The following is a 19,850-nucleotide window of genomic DNA, read 5'->3' as shown; positions in this document are numbered from 1 at the left end:
AGCATCGATCGAGGTCAGAGGTGTTGCGGAAAGTTAGACTCGGGAAATTGAATTCTTGTGCTCCGATATATGGAGTGAGAATCTATCTTATCATCGTCGTGGTTCACGCTCGATGGTGTCGAATCTGTCGGAATTTCTAAAATCGAGAACATGTTCTAAAGTGCTAAAAAAAGAAGAGAGAGTTATTTTTCGATATTTGACGCAAACACATTCTTGCCATCTTCTTTGAGAAACGGAGGCCATAACATTTCACCTTAAAGCTCCTTCTGGTGTAAAATTTACTCTTTGGGCGATCTATAAATTTATTTTGTCGTTTTTTTACTTTATGCTTTATACATTGAAAAATATTTGAAAAGTTAAGATATACATATGTATAGGATACATGTATGTTATATAGGGTAAACGTATAACGTATACATTATATAACATTTATAAAAAAAATAATATAACCTATAAAATAAGTAAAAAAAATCTGTTATAAAGTAATCGTAGTATGTATTAATTGATTTAATAAACAATTTATATAACAATAAATGATGGATTCAATTATCAATTCTAAATGTCAGTGAGTAGAACTACAATTTTTATTACGTTTATCAAAATTGCTGTAAGTATAATTAAAAGTAAAAATTAAAAAAAAATTCATAAAAATACATATATTATTCTTTATAGATTCTTATTTAAATAATTAATAATGTACATCATAATTAAGCGATTAATTTTAATGGGTTTTTTATTATAACAATGGGCTGATATTAATGCATAATAAAGCTTTTATTTTCAAACATAATACATTTCTATATATGCATATAAACCTTTATTCCGTTAAAACTTGTATTGAATAGTACAACGATATATTTTTATTAATTCTAAATTGCAAAAAGCTTTTACATTATATATATACATTTATCTATAAGTTATAGTTGCAATATCTCAATCAAAACATAGACGTTTATGTAATATAAGATATTATATTACATAGCATTTTGTCAAAGATTTGTAAACGTCTATGTTTTGATTGAGATATTGCAACTATAACTTATAGATAAATTGCTTCCGTTCATAGGAAGAGTATTACACGTGATACATCTTTTATACACTCTAAATTATTTAACATGCAATGCACAGCAAATGCAATGAACAGATAAAGAATAGTAGTTTTTTCGACGACGATCTAGCGTCTCTCATATGAATCGCTTGTAATTTCGGGTATATATAAATTACGAGGTGGAAGGTAATTTTAATATACAACGATGGACGTACTTTCATTATAAATAATGTTTTAATGACATCTCTAACATGACAAGAAGATGTCATTGAAACAATATTTGACGCTATCTTGTTTGTTAAGTTCTTTAATCATAAATAACTTAACAAACAAGGTAGCGTCAAATATTGTTTCAATGACATCTTCTTGTCATGTTAGAGATGTCATTAAAACATTATTTATAATGAAAGTACGTCCATCGTTGTATATTAAAATTACCTTCCACTTCGTAATTTATATATACCCGAAATTACAAGCGATTCATATGAGAGACGCTAGATCGTCGTCGAAAAAACTACTATTCTTTATCTGTTCATTGCATTTGCTGTGCATTGCATGTTAAATAATTTAGAGTGTATAAAAGCTTTTAAAGATGTATCACTTGTAGTACTCTTCCTATGAACGGAAGCGATTTTATTGTGTTGGTCATAGAATCTAAGAGAACTTTAACTATCGAAATATTGTTGTAAAGAAAATATAATACGCCAAAGTAGAACGAATACACCGCTATGATGTGGACAATGTACATTCTGAAACAAACGTTTGTCATGTAATACGATGAGTTTTATGGCAGTTTAAAATAAGTCATTAAAAACAGAAAAATTAATCTTAAAAGTTAAGTTAGTTTTAGATTATAAACTTAAAATACTTTAAGTTGAGTTGTACTAATTTAATTATAATATTAATTTTATTAATAATATAAATTTAAAACGTAATTTAATATTAAAATGTAATATTGCATTAATATAATATAATATTAATTGATTTAATTTAACTTATACACTTTGCTCTAATTTGGGAATTTAAAATAATGTTTGCAATTTCTCAGAAGAGTAGATAAGATTTAAATCTGAAATTAGGACATGTATATGTAACAGATTTGATTTATAGAATATAAAATGAAAAAATGTAAAGAAGGAAACGTTCGTTTAAACAGGTAATAAGTTTGAAAAGCATAAAATTTCTCTTATTAGCCGTCTTTTCTGTTATGTGAATAAATATTTTTCTACATAATAGAAAGTGTTTCTTTTAGGTATACACAATTGCCACTTTCCAGGAATGGAAAGAAAAAAGAACACTAGAAACTTTTTATTGCCGTAAAACCACGCATATTTTTCTTCTGTTCATTGAAAACACTGCTGTATTTTCAAAAAAGTTTCTGGAAGATAACTTATGGAATCGTATATGAAAACATTGTCATAATCTGTGAATACTCACATTTTTTGATGCCGACGAGCTTTTGGCAAAGTAGACAAATCCTCTTTCATACAATATTGCCGCGAACCAAGGATAATGTTTTTGAAATATTCATCTATATCAATATTGTAAACAATACATCTAAATATTCTCTTCTCTTCTGGCGTTAATTCCTCATGCATTCGAAGCATTCTAGTATTATGAAATTTCCATTCCCTCGTAGTAAAATATTGCAATACTTGGAGTCCATCTGAGATTCGCCTTTGAATTCTGACCATACTGTTTGTAAAAACGAAAAGAAGATGCATAACAGTTAAGAGAAAAGATTGTTAAGTTACCATAATTAAATATTATTTAAAAAATATTATACGATAAATATTATACAGTAGAGATAGTAAAATAAGAAAATATAATTTTTTTAAAATATTAAGAAATATATTAAGAGGTGCGCCACTTACAATCTTTTCTGTCGAAATATTAACATCAGAAAATCTATCAAATATGCGGGAATAATGTGAAAGAAGAAGACTATAAGAGAATGCCAAAATTTGCTGCTACGCATATCGCCGTCCGGATACCAAATAAGTCCCTCGAAAGGATAGTCATGAATAATATGTTTGCCTCTCATTAGTACTTCTTTCCAAGTGATCGGTCTTACATTGCTTTGGGTTATATTGATTACGGGTATGCTTTTCAACCTATAAATAATATATATGAAAGAACAGAGGGGTATAATAAATAAATAAGGACAGAAAAAAATTATGCCAAAAATATTGTTAATATATTTAAATAGCGTAATTGTGTAAATGTAAAAAATATGAAATCTACATTCAGAAAATATATCGAAAGTTATGATTATTTTATTTAATATTAAACAATAAGCTACAATAAATCAATAAATTAATAAATATTTTAATAAATAAATAAAATTAATAAATAAATTCAACGAAAAAATTTAAGTGTTAAAAATTTCTTTTAATTAAAACTTCTTATCTAATTTTTATGTAAGTATGTTATGGAAAGTAACAATAATAATAATGTGGGTAGAACTATATTATAGTTCTTAGATCTAAAGAGTTCTTTCTCTATGCCACAATCCCTAAGTTTCTCCCAAGGCTTGACATGACCCCATGTTCTTAGACTTATGTTCTTTAGGCTTTAATATAGTCTTAATCCTTTAGGTTTGATACAATCTGTGGTTTTCTTAGCGTAATCTTCGCAAAATATATATAGAGTGATGGTCTTGGCAAAAGTACTCTCGGTAGTAGGCTGTTTCTTTCTGAGAAGTGATTAAAAAATTTGATATCCGAGTGGATTTAAACTTGGATCTTTGGTATAAAGATCAGATCAACAACTCTTTATGTCACAATCGTCATTGGAGAATAACTCTATGTATTAAATATTGTGGGGAGAATAATAAAAAAAATCATTTAAATATGACAAACGGCGCTAAACTCACTCTAATTTAAATCATGCTTTATTATTGAAGAAGAAACATTATGACAGAACAAAATTACTTACTCTTCTAGTTTGTTAGCAATTCTGTATGCAACTGTAATTACAGAATTAATTGCCAGATCAACTGGCATAACTTCAGCATGATAATCACCATTACAATGCATTGATCTGATGACACCCTTGCCTGCGCCGACAAGCAATCCTGTTGGTCCGTTCAAGTTATCGACCCATCCTGGTATTGGGTCAGAGTATGAAGGTGTTACTGTACAAAAAAATAAAATAATTTTTACTCTTCTTCACTCACAATCGTCAAAATATTATTTTTACGATCACTGATAATTATTGTAAGTGTGCGAACCAAGCATTTGTGAAATCGTATCAAATAGAATTAAATTCTTGATAGCATATTCGAAATCGAATGGAATCAAATCTGAAATTTTCATGTCAAATCTGTGATTCGATTCGAATTCGAACTATTCGCACACTTCCAATAATGATTAAAATCTACTAATCACCAATCGATGGTCTAGCGATGCAGCAAGGTAGATTAGGATATTCGTTGGCCACCAATGTTTCAGCCAAACGTTTTGAATATGTGTAAGTGTTTGGATGCGGATGCAGTAATCTATAAATAAAAAAATAGATATGTATAATTTTAGATATAGAAACACAAAACAGCAAATTAATTAAAAATATGATTACTAAGTAGTTAATAGTTTAATTATTATTAAATATAATTAATTTTGTAATTAATTAGTTTAATATCATTAATAATGTCGCAAGTTTAATTACTTTGGCGTAATAAGATCGATAGCCTCGTCGTCTAACCATTGAACAAGTCTCATGACATCGTGCGGATCATCGGTCGCGTCGTAGATACGTTCACCTAGTTCCTCCTGATCCACGTGACAGAAAGCCGTACTTAAATGTACGAAGGCCTGTAGTTGCTTCATTTCTTTTGCCAACTCCAATACTCTTTTTGTACCTGTCTTTAAAATTATTTGAACTTCATATATTTTGCACATCGTCTAAAGAGGTGAGAAGTCGTTATTTTACTGTTACTTTACCGTTATTTTTATTTTTTTTAATAACGGTTTGATAATGATGTTACAATTTTTCATAACGGTAATGGTAACGCCAAGGTTGGAAAACAATTACTTTCGTTATTATTATGCATTATTCAATAAAAAAAAATAACTCGTTAGTTAACTTGTTACGTAACGAGCAAAAATAACGCAAAAGTAATGTATTTGACTCGTCACGTAACGAGTAAAGTTATAAATTAGTGTTTTTCAAGTGACTAACACGTAAAGGTAATGGGCTGATTATCAAAAATAATTATTCCAACCTGGTCTTACCATTACATCTCAAAAAATTATAACGTTATTACCAAATTGTTATTATAAAAAGTAACGGTAACGAACAACGATGTTACCTATAAATCCTATAACTTGTTATTTCCCATCCCTGGTCTAAAATATTATGCATAAAATTAGATAAAAAATATATCTTGGTATTACAAATCCAACTGCTAATAGTTACGTTGCTTATATTTAGGAGCACATAGTCTACAGTCTACACTAAAAAAAAAATTTGTTGAAAACTAAAATTGAGTTGACTTCAGTCTTGGTTAAAATATTTGAATGGTTGACACGAATAAATTATATCTTTTTTTGTGCAACTCAATAACTGTTGAATTAATCCAATAATTAGTTGATCGGGCTAAATATTTTAGTTTTTTAACAAAGTTGATTTAAGTTCCTCCACAACGATTTAATATCTTACTGTGTTCATCTCGATGGCATCTTTTAATTTTGCCTCCAATCGAAGTGTCGCAGCGAAATGAAATAATATTTGTACCTCGTTTAGTAAAAGCTCATATTTTTCAGCGGATATACCCAAATTGGGCGAACATACATCGCCATGCACCGGTATCAATTTCTTAAAAACTTGAGGTTTCTCATTCCGCAAAGATTGAAATAGCTAAAAATATTAATTATTAGTAATTAATATTAATTATTATTTGTCTTTAAATTTTTTAATATATACATATTATATTCGCATATAATAATTTGTAATTTGATTTCAGGTTACATTATAATTTGGAGAATATCACGTTTATCCAAAACAGATAAATTAATTTATCGTCCGTTCGAAGTTCTTCATATCATGCAAATAAATTCTATTATAAAGATTTAGTTGCACGGGAACATACAATAAACCTTTTTGAAGTAAAAATTCAATTAAAATTGAAAAAAATATGAAAATTAACTCGATTACAATAATTAAGCTTAAAAAGATGCAAATAATATTTCGCGATATTTCTACATAAGAATATAAAATATTACGCGACATTATCTTACATAACAATATTACTTAAATTAAAGAAGAAAGTAGCATAATTCGCATGGATTCTTACAGGTAATTTAAACATGTCGTCGAGCCGATTTTCGATACTGCGACCTTTTTTGGGTCTCATGAGAACGTAGATTTTATTGAGATCGGAACAGCTGTACAGCAATTTTTGCAAGAGAACCTTACCCATAAAACCGGTACCACCGGTGACGAAAATAGTTTTACCTACATAGAAGGATTGTATTGGGGTCTTCGTATTTTTTTCCTTCATGACTGGAACTAAAATATCATGGAATTTTAATATATTGCGAGATTGATGGTCGAGGTGTTCTTTATTTTCCAGAAAATAAAATAAAAATAAAAAAAACAGATTTTTTTCGTTTTTTTATAAAGCATGGAAAAATATGACAATAATATTGATAGCAGACTTTATTAATAAATTATTTTATTAAAGCTTTAAATATGAAAAAAATCATTGACGTCACTCAAATTATTGACGTAAAGACCAATAAAAATGATATTATCTTAGAAAAAAAAAACTTAAAAAAGTAAGAAGAAAAATAAATAGAAAAAAGCTGTTTTTTCCTAAAATTTCTTAGAATTTTTTCGCGTTAAGAACACTAATGAGAGAGATAAATAAATAGATCAATGAAAAAGAAAAAGAAAATGCTTTGTTATGTATTATTATAAAACATGTAATTGCGCAAATCCTCTTATTGCGAGCGTCATAAATTAGCAAAATGCTGTACATTATTACTACATTTGCATTCGCTATAATTATCTTTTTCCCTCTCTCATCTACTGCACACAGTAGATCATAAATTTCACAAATTGACTCTTGGCGGTCTGTCATTTTATCGCAACTCATCATTTTCTTACAAGAATTCAGCATCAATTTTACATCTCCGAGCAAATGAAAATTGCGGAAAGGAAAGAGACTAGTGAAAGCGATCACATACATTTGCACTTAAATAATTACAACTTTGCGATCTAATTTCGAATGACGATTTCTCCACACCACCAAATAAAAGTACAAGTTTATGTAACAGTTTATGTTATGTATATTGAGCAAATCGTAAAACGATTTTAATATCATTAAACCAAATATTTTTATGAAACTAAAAGTCAAATTCACTCTTTTACATCATATTTTTTGATGCTTAACGATACATGGGTAAATGAATCGCCTTTGCCAATAACATTGTGGTTACTCTTACTCAATCGTAAAAACAAATTTAGAGAGAACATTAAATGTATTTAAGGCTGGAGAGATTGTAATTTAGTAGAGATTGATTTATGAGACGATCTTTTCGGAGAAAGCAGAGACACTGCAAATATCTAGAATAATTATACGTATTTGCAAAAACATAAACAGATTTCGCATACAAAAAAATGAATTTAGCAAACAGATGTTACATATCAATTAATTAATTATGTAATCTGTTAATTATGCAGTGTGTAACGTGTATTTATACGAATTTAGGTTTGAAAATAAATGCTTAAGACTATTTTTTCATACTATGCATTTAGAAACTAACAAACATTATTAATCTAAATATAAATAGTATTATTTATAAATATGGACGTATAAGTAACTTTTATTGTAAACTTACATGAGGTATCATATATATTATTCTTGATTATTTTATAAAGCACTATTAAAAATACAAAATTTTTATTAAAACAAAAATAATATGTTTTATATCTTTCTCTATTTAACAAGAAAATATATTTTCTATTTATTCCAATTTATTTTAAAGTAAGCGTACATAAAAATTTGACGAGTAAAGTTTAAAATAAGCATCACAAAGAGAAATAATGAATGATAAATCAATTGTTAAATCAAGAATACTATGAGATTAATCACAAATTTTCATTTAAGAATAAAACATTCTTTTCCCAACAATAATTGAGATTGTTTAATTTTATTTTATGATACATAGAAGAGTAATAAAATCCAGAAATTTTTTCTATAGGTGTATAGTTGCATGAACTTGATTTCAAAATTATTAGCAAGAAGAAGAAAATATCTGCTAACTATTGCAAAAATACCTACATAAATCAAATTGGCTCACTCAGAAATTGAAAAATCATAATAAATTAGCTAATCTTGTGCGATCGATAAAGTTCGTCATGTAACGATCTGCATACATTGCATTTCATGCTTGTTATTCTTTACGCTTTCACGTTCTCTTGCGCACGCACTAAATTGACCTGAATGACAGGGCGCCGATAAAACCGTTATATACCTTACATACTTTTACTGTCATAAATATGTCATTTCTCTTTCAAAATAACCATTCGCTCTTTAAAATTCTTTTACTCCAGTGAACGAAAAAGATTGAAAATATAACTGTAAAAGTTTTCATAATTAAAAGCGACAGGTTCACGATCAACAATTACATAAGAACGAGTTTGAAAACTGTTAATACATATATTTTCTCTTAAAAGCAAGAAAATATAAATGCAAAATTAAGAGAAATATTAAAAAAAAAACCTTGAAAACTTTAGTTCAAGATGTTTTAAACTTAAGAAATAATGATCAAGTTTTACTATAAAATATATTTTAGAAATTTTATTTCTAAAATATATTTTATAGTAAAACTTGATAATCATTTCTTAAGTTTATTTAACTCTTATTATTCTAATTATATAAATCAATTACGTTAATTTATATGATGAATTATCTCTTAATATTATGAATTTAGCTTGACATAAATATTTGCATCATTACACAATATCGTGAAATTTTATAACATTTTTTGGACATATTTTAGCATATTTATTTTTTTAAAATATATAAATAGAAATAAAAAATAGTAATAATAAGAGCAGATGAGATTATCAATCTCTAAACGTCGCTTGCATTTAAAGAGTGCCTCCCGCCAAAGATTACAAATTTAAAAATCCATATGGAATATGTGGATTCAAACTTGTGACCTGTCAATATCACTCGAGAGTCGGTCAAGAGTGGAGTGAAGTGGATGTGCACGCAAGGATAAATCAGGGTTCGAGTTTTATCGATAAATTTTTTACCGTTATTTTTAAATCAATTTTGATTGATTCAGAATTGCTTCAAATTAAAACAAATCGCTATTGCGACAATGTGGACAAGATAATATTTTTGATTGCTCGAGGCACACACGTATATGCTTTCTCCCTACGTACGTATCTCTTCTATTCGACTGATTCTGAACTCTGAAAGTCCCGATTAGGGATTCTCGAATAAACAAAAAATAAATTTGAATAAAATAACATTTGCATGATAGAATTTAAATTGCAATGTCAACGCAAATACTATTTCATTTATATTCCTCGTAATGAATTACTTGGTTACGCCAGTTTATTGTAATAAAAGGCTTAAAAAAATTATTTTTTAAGTCTTTTATTACAATAACTAAAAATAATAATAAAAATTAATCTTTAAAAGCTTTGTCTGTACGTATAAGGCTAAATTGTTGTTTCTTTTTTAGAGACTGAATCTCGCGGTTTTTTAAAAATTAATAATTTTTTCTTTTGTGTATGTGTAATAGAATTTTTTCATTACTTTACGAATTTTGATATTATTTTATACTCGCGAAGAAAAGAAGCTTATAAAATTATCCTAATCTCACTAAATATATATATATATATGTATGTATGTATAATTATTATAATTCATATTACGAAACTTACTTGAAGTTAGAAAAAGTTTCAAATAAGATTATTACAGTTAATTATTTAAAGAGAAAGTGAAATAAGTTGTGCATAGTATCATATCTAAGATATGTAAATTTTTATATCTATCTATTCGTTTTTACTCGTACTCAATTCGAATAAATCGACATTACCAAGACTTCGTTGACCACGCATTCTGTTATGTAATGTGATAATTCGAACAAATGCAGCAAAGTAGTTTTTCAAGTTATCTCTACATCATTTTATACAAGGAAGAAAATGCACCTCTTTTTGTGCAGCGGAGTGTATGAGTAATCTACAAGACTCATGCAAGTACACTAATCGTTGCATCACGTATCATATTAAAATTTGTATTAGTTTTAGCGTAACGATGATTTACTCAGTAAACAAGCTTGTCAGGAACTTGCATAAATAAATTGAGACGACATAAAGTTTTATTTTTGAAAGTCTAAGTGTCAAACAAAATTCAAATGCATTGCATGTATACGTTTTTGTGAACATTGATCAATTAAAATAACTAAAGTAAAAATAAGATTTACTTAAAAGAAGAATAATTAAAAGAAAAGAAAAAAGAAAAGGAAGGAGAGAGAAAATATTATTTGATGATTATTCTTATTTATATCTATACATCTAGAAATTTGTAATAATATAACGCAATGTAAAAATTAAAATAAAAAAGTATTTAAATTTTAACCGCTATTTTATCATATAATTAATCATATTTATGAACATAATGTTTAACATTTCTTCGTGCTTTTAAAGTTTGATAATTATATTTTACATTAATTTAATTAATACGGAATAAATTCTTAATATACTTAATTACTGTACTTATACTGTTATCACGTTTACAAAATTATGAATTAATAAGTAGAAATAAAAAGAAAACTGTGTATAAAGACCATTTTAGATAATTTTAGATAATCTACATCTTGTGACACAAAGAGAAAGAGAGAAAAAATTCAAAATAAAGTTCTGTTATACTTATAATTTTATGTACCATACAATACAATAAACATTTAAATAAAAATATAAAACGAGTTAAAAGTTTTAAAAAAATTATAAATAAAATTCTAATATCTGGCATGAATTTATAGCAACGATCTAAAATGAGTTTGAAGAAATAACAAGATCCGAAATTTATATCAAAATGCAATAATGGAAGTTAAATTCAATTCATCAACTGCAGACAGTTTTTCAATTAAAAATGTTTATTAATTTCTCGAAACATTTTATATTTGGATAAAAAGAAATTATCCGGAAACTAGCAAAGTAATTTTATTTCAAGGTGATAATGCAGCAAAAGAGTGTAGAAGATAACATAAAATATCAAACCTGTCACTGCTCCACACGTCCGATTTAATCCGATGAGTATGATGTTACTTTGAAGAATGTATCGCGTTCCGCGTTAGCGAACTTACTGAGCTCCTTCGTGTTCCGTGCTGAAAGTTGTACTGTTGTAGAACGACTTGGCGGTTCTCTTTCTCTCTGTTTCTCTCCCCACCTGCACTTAACTGTAGCTGTACACGCCAGGACATATTATGAACTTTTTCTTCTCTTTACCTCAGTTTTCTTCATTATTTCGAATAAAGTAGGAAATATAAATTGGACTACAAGCAATGCATTATAAAATTCTTATTTAGACTTCTGAAAATAAAACAATTTCTTACGTCTTTCACAAATTAAAATACGTTTTTTACTATTATTGCATCCATTGTTTATGGTTATTTCAAGTAATCAACTTTAATGCTTTGTACTTGACGTAGTTATACATTTACAACAGTCGCAAGAACTAGTAACCTGTCACTGATTTGATACTATTGTTATATCTATGCCTGTGTGCGTCAAAACAATTTGACATTTATTGGCGGAAAGTTGTTGCGTTTGGTAACTTGCTAAGAGAATAACAAGCCAGTGTCGATTTCCTTCCACTCTCACTCTCTCGCTCCTATAAAGAGTTCACGCACCTTCACCATTCTTAGATGCGTGGAAAAATTGTTCACGAATGCAGTAAGTAATTATAACTTGATAAAAATAAAAATTCGAAATTTGGAATACTTATAGAATGGAATTGCTTAATAACTTGAGTAAATAATTTGATTAAATTGTGTGTAATAGAATGGTAATTAAAGAAATTGATCTGTGTCTTATAATTAAATAGATAATATGATAAATTATATATAATGAAAGAAATATTACATATTGAATATTTTACTATTATAAGTATCCAGAAAATAAACCTAATTATCTTATTTTATTTTTAAACAAAATAAAACAAACTGGACTATAATCAATATATTTTGAGATTGTTAGCTTAAACTTCGAATCTGAAATAAAAAGATCTGGCATCTTCTACAGATTAATATGCAATTTTTATTAACAAACCGGTTATTCACAATATTTATTGCAAGTAGCAAAAAAGCAAGAAATACAGTAATTAAACGAAAAGTAGAATATAGGTTTCAGTATTTATGCAATATAGTAAAACATAAAAAAAAATACTCTGTAAATCAATAATGATGAGAAAATTGTACATATACATCTTTTTGATTTATAGCATAAAATTGCAATTACTTTCATTGCCTTTAAGAAATCAGGTTAACTGATGACAACATCAATTACTAATAAGTTTATTGAAACACTTTATCAGTTCCTTCTTCAAGAGATATTGTTTATAAAATTGCAATTACTTCAAAATATCAAATTTTAATCATGATTATTAACAGTTACATTAAAAGTCAACATTATTCTACTTTTACTAATCTTAACAGAAACTTGATCCAGTAACATTTTTCAAATTACCAAGAATGTGACTACGACTTTCTTATGTAAAATTAAAATAATTCCAGATACGATTGAATAATTCCAACAATATAGAGTAAAAACTTATTTACTAGTCTCTTGTCTGTTTAGAAATACCATACGTTTTGTTTCGTTGACAGAATTATTACTATAAGAGCTAATAGCATCTATAAAATACTTGATAGACAAGTCTACGTGAGAAATAATTTTACTGACAAAATTTATTATGTTGCACATTAGCTGTAATCGTTACTTAGGTGTCAAAACGTCATCTAACGTCCAAGTAAATACGTACAAATACATAATATTAAATAAGCTGTTTAAGAGTGATGAGGCGGATCATGAGATTATATTAAGTGAATGTGAAAGCCGTCTACTTGAGGTTAGTGACCTGGCGATGCATTACTTGTTGCGTTTCACGAAAACTAGAAGACAATCTGAAATTGAATTTTTAATTTATTAATGTATTCTTCTTTTCCATTTTTAATATGTATTATTTACGTACTATACTATTGCGACGCAATTTAAAACACCTTTTATTTTCTCAAAAATAATTCAAAAAGGAATCGAAAAATATATCGCTTATTATAATTTTTATTATTTAGCACCATCAATTTTTTTTTTTATAGAAACAAAAAATTCCAAATAGTTACAAAAGTATTAATAAGTGTTTTCCTTTATTCAATCATTCTATTGATTTATTTAGTTAAAAGCATCGTAAATAAAAAATGCTATACATAAAAAAAGAGAAAATCAGCAAGATCTTTAAATATATACATTATATATTTTTTACGGGTTTGCCACATAAAAGTCATGAATTAACAACTTATTATTAAATGTTTTTTTATATAAATTGAAATGTCTTAAATAGGTTTAAATCATAGTAAACGGCCGTAAAATCTTTTTAAGGAAGTGAAAATAGCATGTATATTATATCAACTTTTATTTCCTTCTCTCTCTCTCTCTCTCTCTCTCTCTCTCTTTTCTCTCTCTCTTATCTTTTGTATAATTAAAAACCTGCATAGTAAGTTTCATGTCACAAACATATGTATTTACGTATATAAAATAATTTTTTGTTTCTCTTAATCTGTCCGAAATTAAAACAAAATAAGTAAAAATAAATTAAAACTAAATTTAAAATTTCTTTAAGTTCCAAAAAATTCTTAAAGTATTATGGTGATATATTCATATTTTTTTAAATCTACTTAACCACCATAATTTTCTCTCTCTCTCTCTCTCTCTGTTTTTTTCTCTCTCTTGTACAAATAACTTAGCGATTTACAAAAATATATTTTAAATAAAAATTTCATCACGTATCAAGAAATTAATAAAGAAAGCAATAAAAAAAGTCGATAAAGTAAAGAAGTTTAAAAGAATTAATATAAGTACATCTCTTCACATGGAGTATCATCTTAAAAAATTTTGTGTTAGAAAATTATGTAAAAACCGACTTATTAATTTGTGTTAGCTATATCTCATCAGCTTTCATAATATTACCGTCTATCTAACTTCCAGATCTGCAAGTTGGTTCAGTTCAGTGACAAAGTGTCTGATTTTCGTAGTGATAGCGTTACGTTGACAGATTTCATGACGTGGAATCGGGCAAGAAAAAGTTGTACTAAATCTGGAAAAAACTCCGATTTAATTGTGGTATTGTGTGCCATAAAATTCTGAAAACGTGCGCACAAATTAATCGACAGTCACAACACGCGAATATTTAGTCACGGTTTCTACATAGTATCTCCGGTTTCTACATAGTTCAAAAATACACAATTCAGTTTCAAGTGAATGCGAATGGCTGTAATAGGCATAAGGAAGCCTTTCGCTTAGTCTGTTTCTCATCCGCCGTGTGTATCGCGGAAACAAAAATGTCGAAATCGGTGTCAGGCATATTTAATTCGACGATTTCGTGATACAGTCTATAAATAGGTAATGGGATTCCATGCACAATGATCAAGGTTTATGAAAGGTAATCAGACCTTGGAAAGTTTCAATCCTTTACGAACTGAATTTAGCAATATAGTGACGAGAAAAATATGCTATAAACAGAAGATAGCGTAATTCATAATAAAAAAATAATATGTAAAAGCATTGCGTGCATAATACTTATTTAATTACTAACTTATAACTTTTTAAAACATTTAATATTTTATTGAAATGCATTTATAAAAATTCAGAACATGTCATACATATTTGTAAATTAATATTATTAATATTATTAAAATAATATATTATTATGTATTATTAAAGATAAATTGTTCAAAAAAAGATTACACCATTTAGTTGTTGCTTGTAATTTGGCCTTCCCTTTTACATTTTGTATTAACATCTATAAAATATTTTATAATTTAGTTTATCTTAAATTATAATTAACAAAATTTTTTTTTACTACTTTGTGGAAAAAATTTAATAACAATTTATTAATTAGAAGCAACATATAAACGTTACTGCAAATAATGCTTCAATAAATCGTTTTATGTTTTGTTATTTTTATGATAAATATTTCTTCTCCATTAAGAATCAAACTTTCTAAATCTCGTAGAACAAAAATTCACTCGAAAAACTGCATAGGCTCAATTGTTACTCCGTAGGAGTGAATGTTCACTCTGTAATAATGAATGTTCACTCTGTAATAATGAATTTTTACTCTTTTCGAGTGACAAATAACTCGAAAAAGTACGCAGGTTTAATTTTCATTTTTTTAGCTAAAAACATGTTCTGAATTTTTATAAATGCATTTCAATAAAATATTAAATGTTTTAAAAAGTTATAAGTTAGTAATTAAATAAGTATTATGCACGCAATGCTTTTACATATTATTTTTTTATTGAATTACGCTATCTTCTGTTTATAGCATATTTTTCTCGTCACTATATTGCTAAATTCAGTTCGTAAAGGATTGAAACTTTCCAAGGTCTGATTACCTTTCATAAACCTTGATCATTGTGCATGGAATCCCATTACCTATTTATAGACTGTATCACGAAATCGTCGAATTAAATATGCCAGACGCCGATTTCGACATTTTTGTTCCCGCGAGGCACACGGCGGATGAGAAACAGACTAAGCCAATTTAGAGTGACGTTTCACTTTGTAAAATTTGCAGAAAGAAACAATATATATTCCTGTACACGAGCAAAATCGTTTATTTTTATTGATAATACGCAATGCAAATTAATGTCGAAGTTCCAAGGAAACATATTACAAATGAATTATGGATATAAATACAATTACAAAAAAATTACCTCAGTTTTTATCTCGATTAAACTGTTAAATATTATTGTTAACATCTATGTAAAAACAATATTTTGCGGTGTGTTTTTCTGCCACATGGCTAATTCATATTGTAAGCATTAATATTGTTCCGAGTATCAGATTCCTTCCTGCATATTACAGCATCTTTCACCGTGGCCATGACTCAACGGTAATATTTGTACATCTTAAATAAAACCAGTCTTAACCTGTAGCAGTTTCTTATGACACATAATCAGGAATTCACGTCGTTTGCATCACATTGAATTTTATGTTACACTATATACATATATTTGTTATTTCCAGTGTGAGAGAATATGAGCAAAAAAGTTTATATCAATTAATGAAACAAAAACATGAAATAAATAGTTTAAACCAGTTTAAACAAAAAACGTAGTTTTATTATCGGACAATTTCAACATATAGCAACATACAAAAGCATATTACTGTGAAAAAGTATGAACTTTGTGCTTATAATTGTTTAATATCAAAGATTAAAGAAAATAGTGACAGATAGAATAAGGGAAAAGAGAAATCGTTAGGATCAATTTGTAAGACAATAAGATATTACCATAAAAACATTGAGAATTATTTTCTTAAATTTATGTCAATTTAATTAACCTGAAAAGGATAACTAACAAAGTTTTTTTACAAGATAGAAACTCGTGATACAGTCTATAAATAGGTAATGCTCTTCTTATAAAAAAGATACAATTAAGACAGTATAAAAATCATAAAATTATGTTTTTTGTAATAATTGTAATTTATGTCTAACTAATTGTGTATAAATCTGTTTACATAAACTGAAAAATTCAATTATTATATATAATTTGTAGTAGACTTGCAACTAGTGTTTATTACATCTTTTTTTCATTTTAAAAGTGCATACTAGACGTACATATTAATACAGTGCAATTGCAGATTTTTTACATTAGTGATCTAGTGACAGATCAAAAAGCTGTATCGGATCACATATCTGACTTTGAAAAAATAGCTGGATATTCTGCCGGACATTGAGCTTGCGTACATTAAAGTCACAAGTTAGCAATTTAATGTATAATAGTGTTAACATTTGTGTGTATAATCGTTCAAGATCATCGTATAAATTATTAATATATTCTCCGAAATACACATTATTTTAGTGTCAATGCAGAATTTACATATTTATTTAAAAATGTAGATACTTCTGATAATGCAAAATTGTTTGCTTTTATTCCATTTAAACAAGAATTTAACCCTGAGATTTATATCATTGAAAGTTAAATTTTCCATATCATGTTCTGAAAATATTCTTATATGCATATGCATGTCTTTTTTATAAGCAAATACATAATACGACATACGTCAGTGTTTAGTTAGTGCATATCCTTACAGATTTCCATTAAATACGTAATACATTTACTGTTTGATCAGTGCATATTCTAGTAAGTTTCCATTGAATAAATATATTATGTAAAACAAATACCGTCAATTATAGTTAAATGGTTAGGTTAAAATTACATCGAAATTTTCTTATAACTTTTCTTCATCTAAAAACACTTTCGTAAGTATTTTCTTGTTGTTCGATCATATATACAATTAAATATTAATTAAAGTAACAATAAAAATCAGTATCTTTGTTTTTATTCAATAAATTTACACACATCTTTAGTGTGCAAATACATTTGTAACAGAACAATGGTTATATGCAATAAATAATTATAAATTTGATTTATTTTTATATTTCGTAATGTGAATATTAAAAATATATTATACTTTTTATTTTAAATTGCATTCCGATTGTTATTGTCATTATTGTCAAAACTGAAAGTCTATAATATATCTATATCTAATATAAATTACATATTTTCAGTACTGGCAATGAATATTATAATGCATTCTTAATAACGTTAATGTTTAAAAACAATGTTTAATAAAAATTGACAAAATTTATGCGTTTGTGAATTGCAATCTTAATTTCTATAAAATAATAATTTTTATAAAGATAAGTACATTAAAGAATAAAAATATAAATATAATTAAAAGAGTTATTAGACAAATTTAATAATACAATAAAAAACTTGCTATATATATAGTTTAAAGCTTTTGGTTTTAATATTTTTAAATAATCTACAATTTTAAAATGTAATATTTCAGTAAAAAAAAAACAAAAAGTAATAATTTGTTAATTTTCTAATGGTAATACGTACGTTACTTTTTTACAGTAACGTTTCCAACGCTCATAATAATATGCAAAACGTTTTGTACTTTTGTAAATATCCCAAAACGTTTTAGATATATTAAAAGAGAATAATCCTGTCAACAGATAATGTTTTTTAAATGTTTTTTTTTATATTTTAAAAACATTGTTTGCTAATTGGGTAAAGACATTAAGTCATACATTAAACTGGCTAGAAAATAGTATATAAATAATTCTATAATATGAAGCATAGAATACATATCGTTACAAAAGAATGTAAGTATCGACATCGTGAGATTCTTTTAAATATGAAATTGATCAAAATTATACGCAGATAGCATCATTAAAATTTGCTATGCGCGTTCGCTTTGACTCACAATGCTAATAAGCTTCATTTGTCATTGTTTAATATTTGTTAACAAGAATGAAATGATGCTTAAAGCGTTGTGAACGTCAAAGTAAATGCAATCATAGGTTTAACAATGTTCTCTCTCTTTCTCTTTTCTTTTTCTGCGCAGAATTACAATCAATTTCATATTTAAATGAATCTCGCGTAAATGATATGTTGAGATAAAAAATAAAAAACAAATTAGTGTCAAATCAACAATATTTTCTGTGTAACGATATATGTATATAATTCCATGTTTCACATAGATTTACAGATTAATTTATATATTATTTTCAAGCTAACTTAACATATGACAAATGACAATGTTTTCAGGATAGTTCTCAATATGTCAGGAGAGTTCTGAATCAGGAGATTGTCCTGAGATATTACGTTTTACACGTGTCGTATTATTATGAAGATTCTTTTAAAGAATCTTGCAGAAATTATCAATTATAATCATGTTTTTTTTGTAATGATATGTATACTAATTGTTAAGATAATTCCATGATATTTTAATATGTATTTTTTTCAATACTTATTGAAATAACTATCAGCCAAATTATAACGAGGGTTAAAGAATGGCAAAAAGGATCGATTATTTGATTCAAATCAATGTTACTAGTGTACCATTAAAATAATTTATTTATAATATTTATATCAAACAAATAAATATTACTTGTTTGTAATAAATATTATACTTGTTTGAAGTAAATGCGACTGGATTGATATAAATAGCATTGAAGCAAAGTTTTTCTCTTGATGTGCATAAAATGCGATAAAAATCGAGAAACCTCTTGCAACATAATAATGAGCAAAAAACGCAATTAATTTATGCATAAAAACATTTTTATGTTAATATCTTCGTCATAAAACTCATGAACAGCTAAGAAGTAAACAACAAAAAACTAATACAACAATAATTTTTTATTTGACGTTTTTATCAAGTTATAATCATTTGCATTTTATATCATTTTATCATTTATATCATATCAGATTATTTTCTGAGATCCATTAAATTATGAATTATAAAATAATGCCTTTAAAAAATTTTTACGACACACTCTTTTCGAAAAAAAACTTTTTCAGAATATTTATAAATATTTATGATAAATGTTTTATTGTATAATTGTCCCATGCTTTATGTTATACATTACATCTTCTAGTTTTTGTATAATAAATAAAATAATATAAATAATATTAAGACTTTGCTGAGCACATTAGCACGTATCTGAATTCATTTAAATTCATTTTTGTTTAATGGGTATGTATAATAT

General features: G+C 26.7%; 1 protein-coding gene across 1 annotated transcript; it reads right to left on the bottom strand.

Moving 5' to 3' along the window:
- Positions 1 to 755: 755 nt before the first annotated feature.
- On the bottom strand, positions 756 to 11,435 carry LOC105207613 (putative fatty acyl-CoA reductase CG5065). The gene is made up of 9 exons (XM_011177170.3): positions 11,291 to 11,435; positions 6,342 to 6,556; positions 5,708 to 5,905; positions 4,715 to 4,911; positions 4,438 to 4,547; positions 3,986 to 4,184; positions 2,923 to 3,162; positions 2,486 to 2,743; positions 756 to 1,797 (listed from the first exon to the last, which is right to left on the bottom strand). The coding sequence occupies exons 2-9, from the start codon at positions 6,546 to 6,548 to the stop codon at positions 1,635 to 1,637; spliced, it is 1,572 nt and encodes a 523-aa protein (XP_011175472.1). The 5' UTR covers positions 6,549 to 6,556; positions 11,291 to 11,435; the 3' UTR covers positions 756 to 1,634.
- Between the last annotated feature and the right edge of the window lie 8,415 nt (positions 11,436 to 19,850).

This window comes from Solenopsis invicta, chromosome 14, assembly GCF_016802725.1.
Source record: "Solenopsis invicta isolate M01_SB chromosome 14, UNIL_Sinv_3.0, whole genome shotgun sequence".
NCBI classification, from domain to species: domain Eukaryota; kingdom Metazoa; phylum Arthropoda; class Insecta; order Hymenoptera; family Formicidae; genus Solenopsis; species Solenopsis invicta.
The sequence above is the reverse complement of the archived record's forward strand: the minus strand, read 5'-3'. Positions and strand labels throughout refer to the sequence as shown.

Bases quoted from the DNA above. Each gene is read 5' to 3' on its own strand.
- LOC105207613 (XM_011177170.3), bottom strand. From the start codon at position 6,548: ATGAAGGAAAAAAATACGAAGACCCCAATACAATCCTTCTATGTAGGT. The intron at 4,912-5,707 runs GTAAGATATTAA...ATAATTTTAAAG, and splicing joins ATGCCATCGAGATGAACACA to ACAGGTACAAAAAGAGTATT. The intron at 4,548-4,714 runs GTAATTAAACTT...TTTTATTTATAG, and splicing joins ATCGATCTTATTACGCCAAA to ATTACTGCATCCGCATCCAA.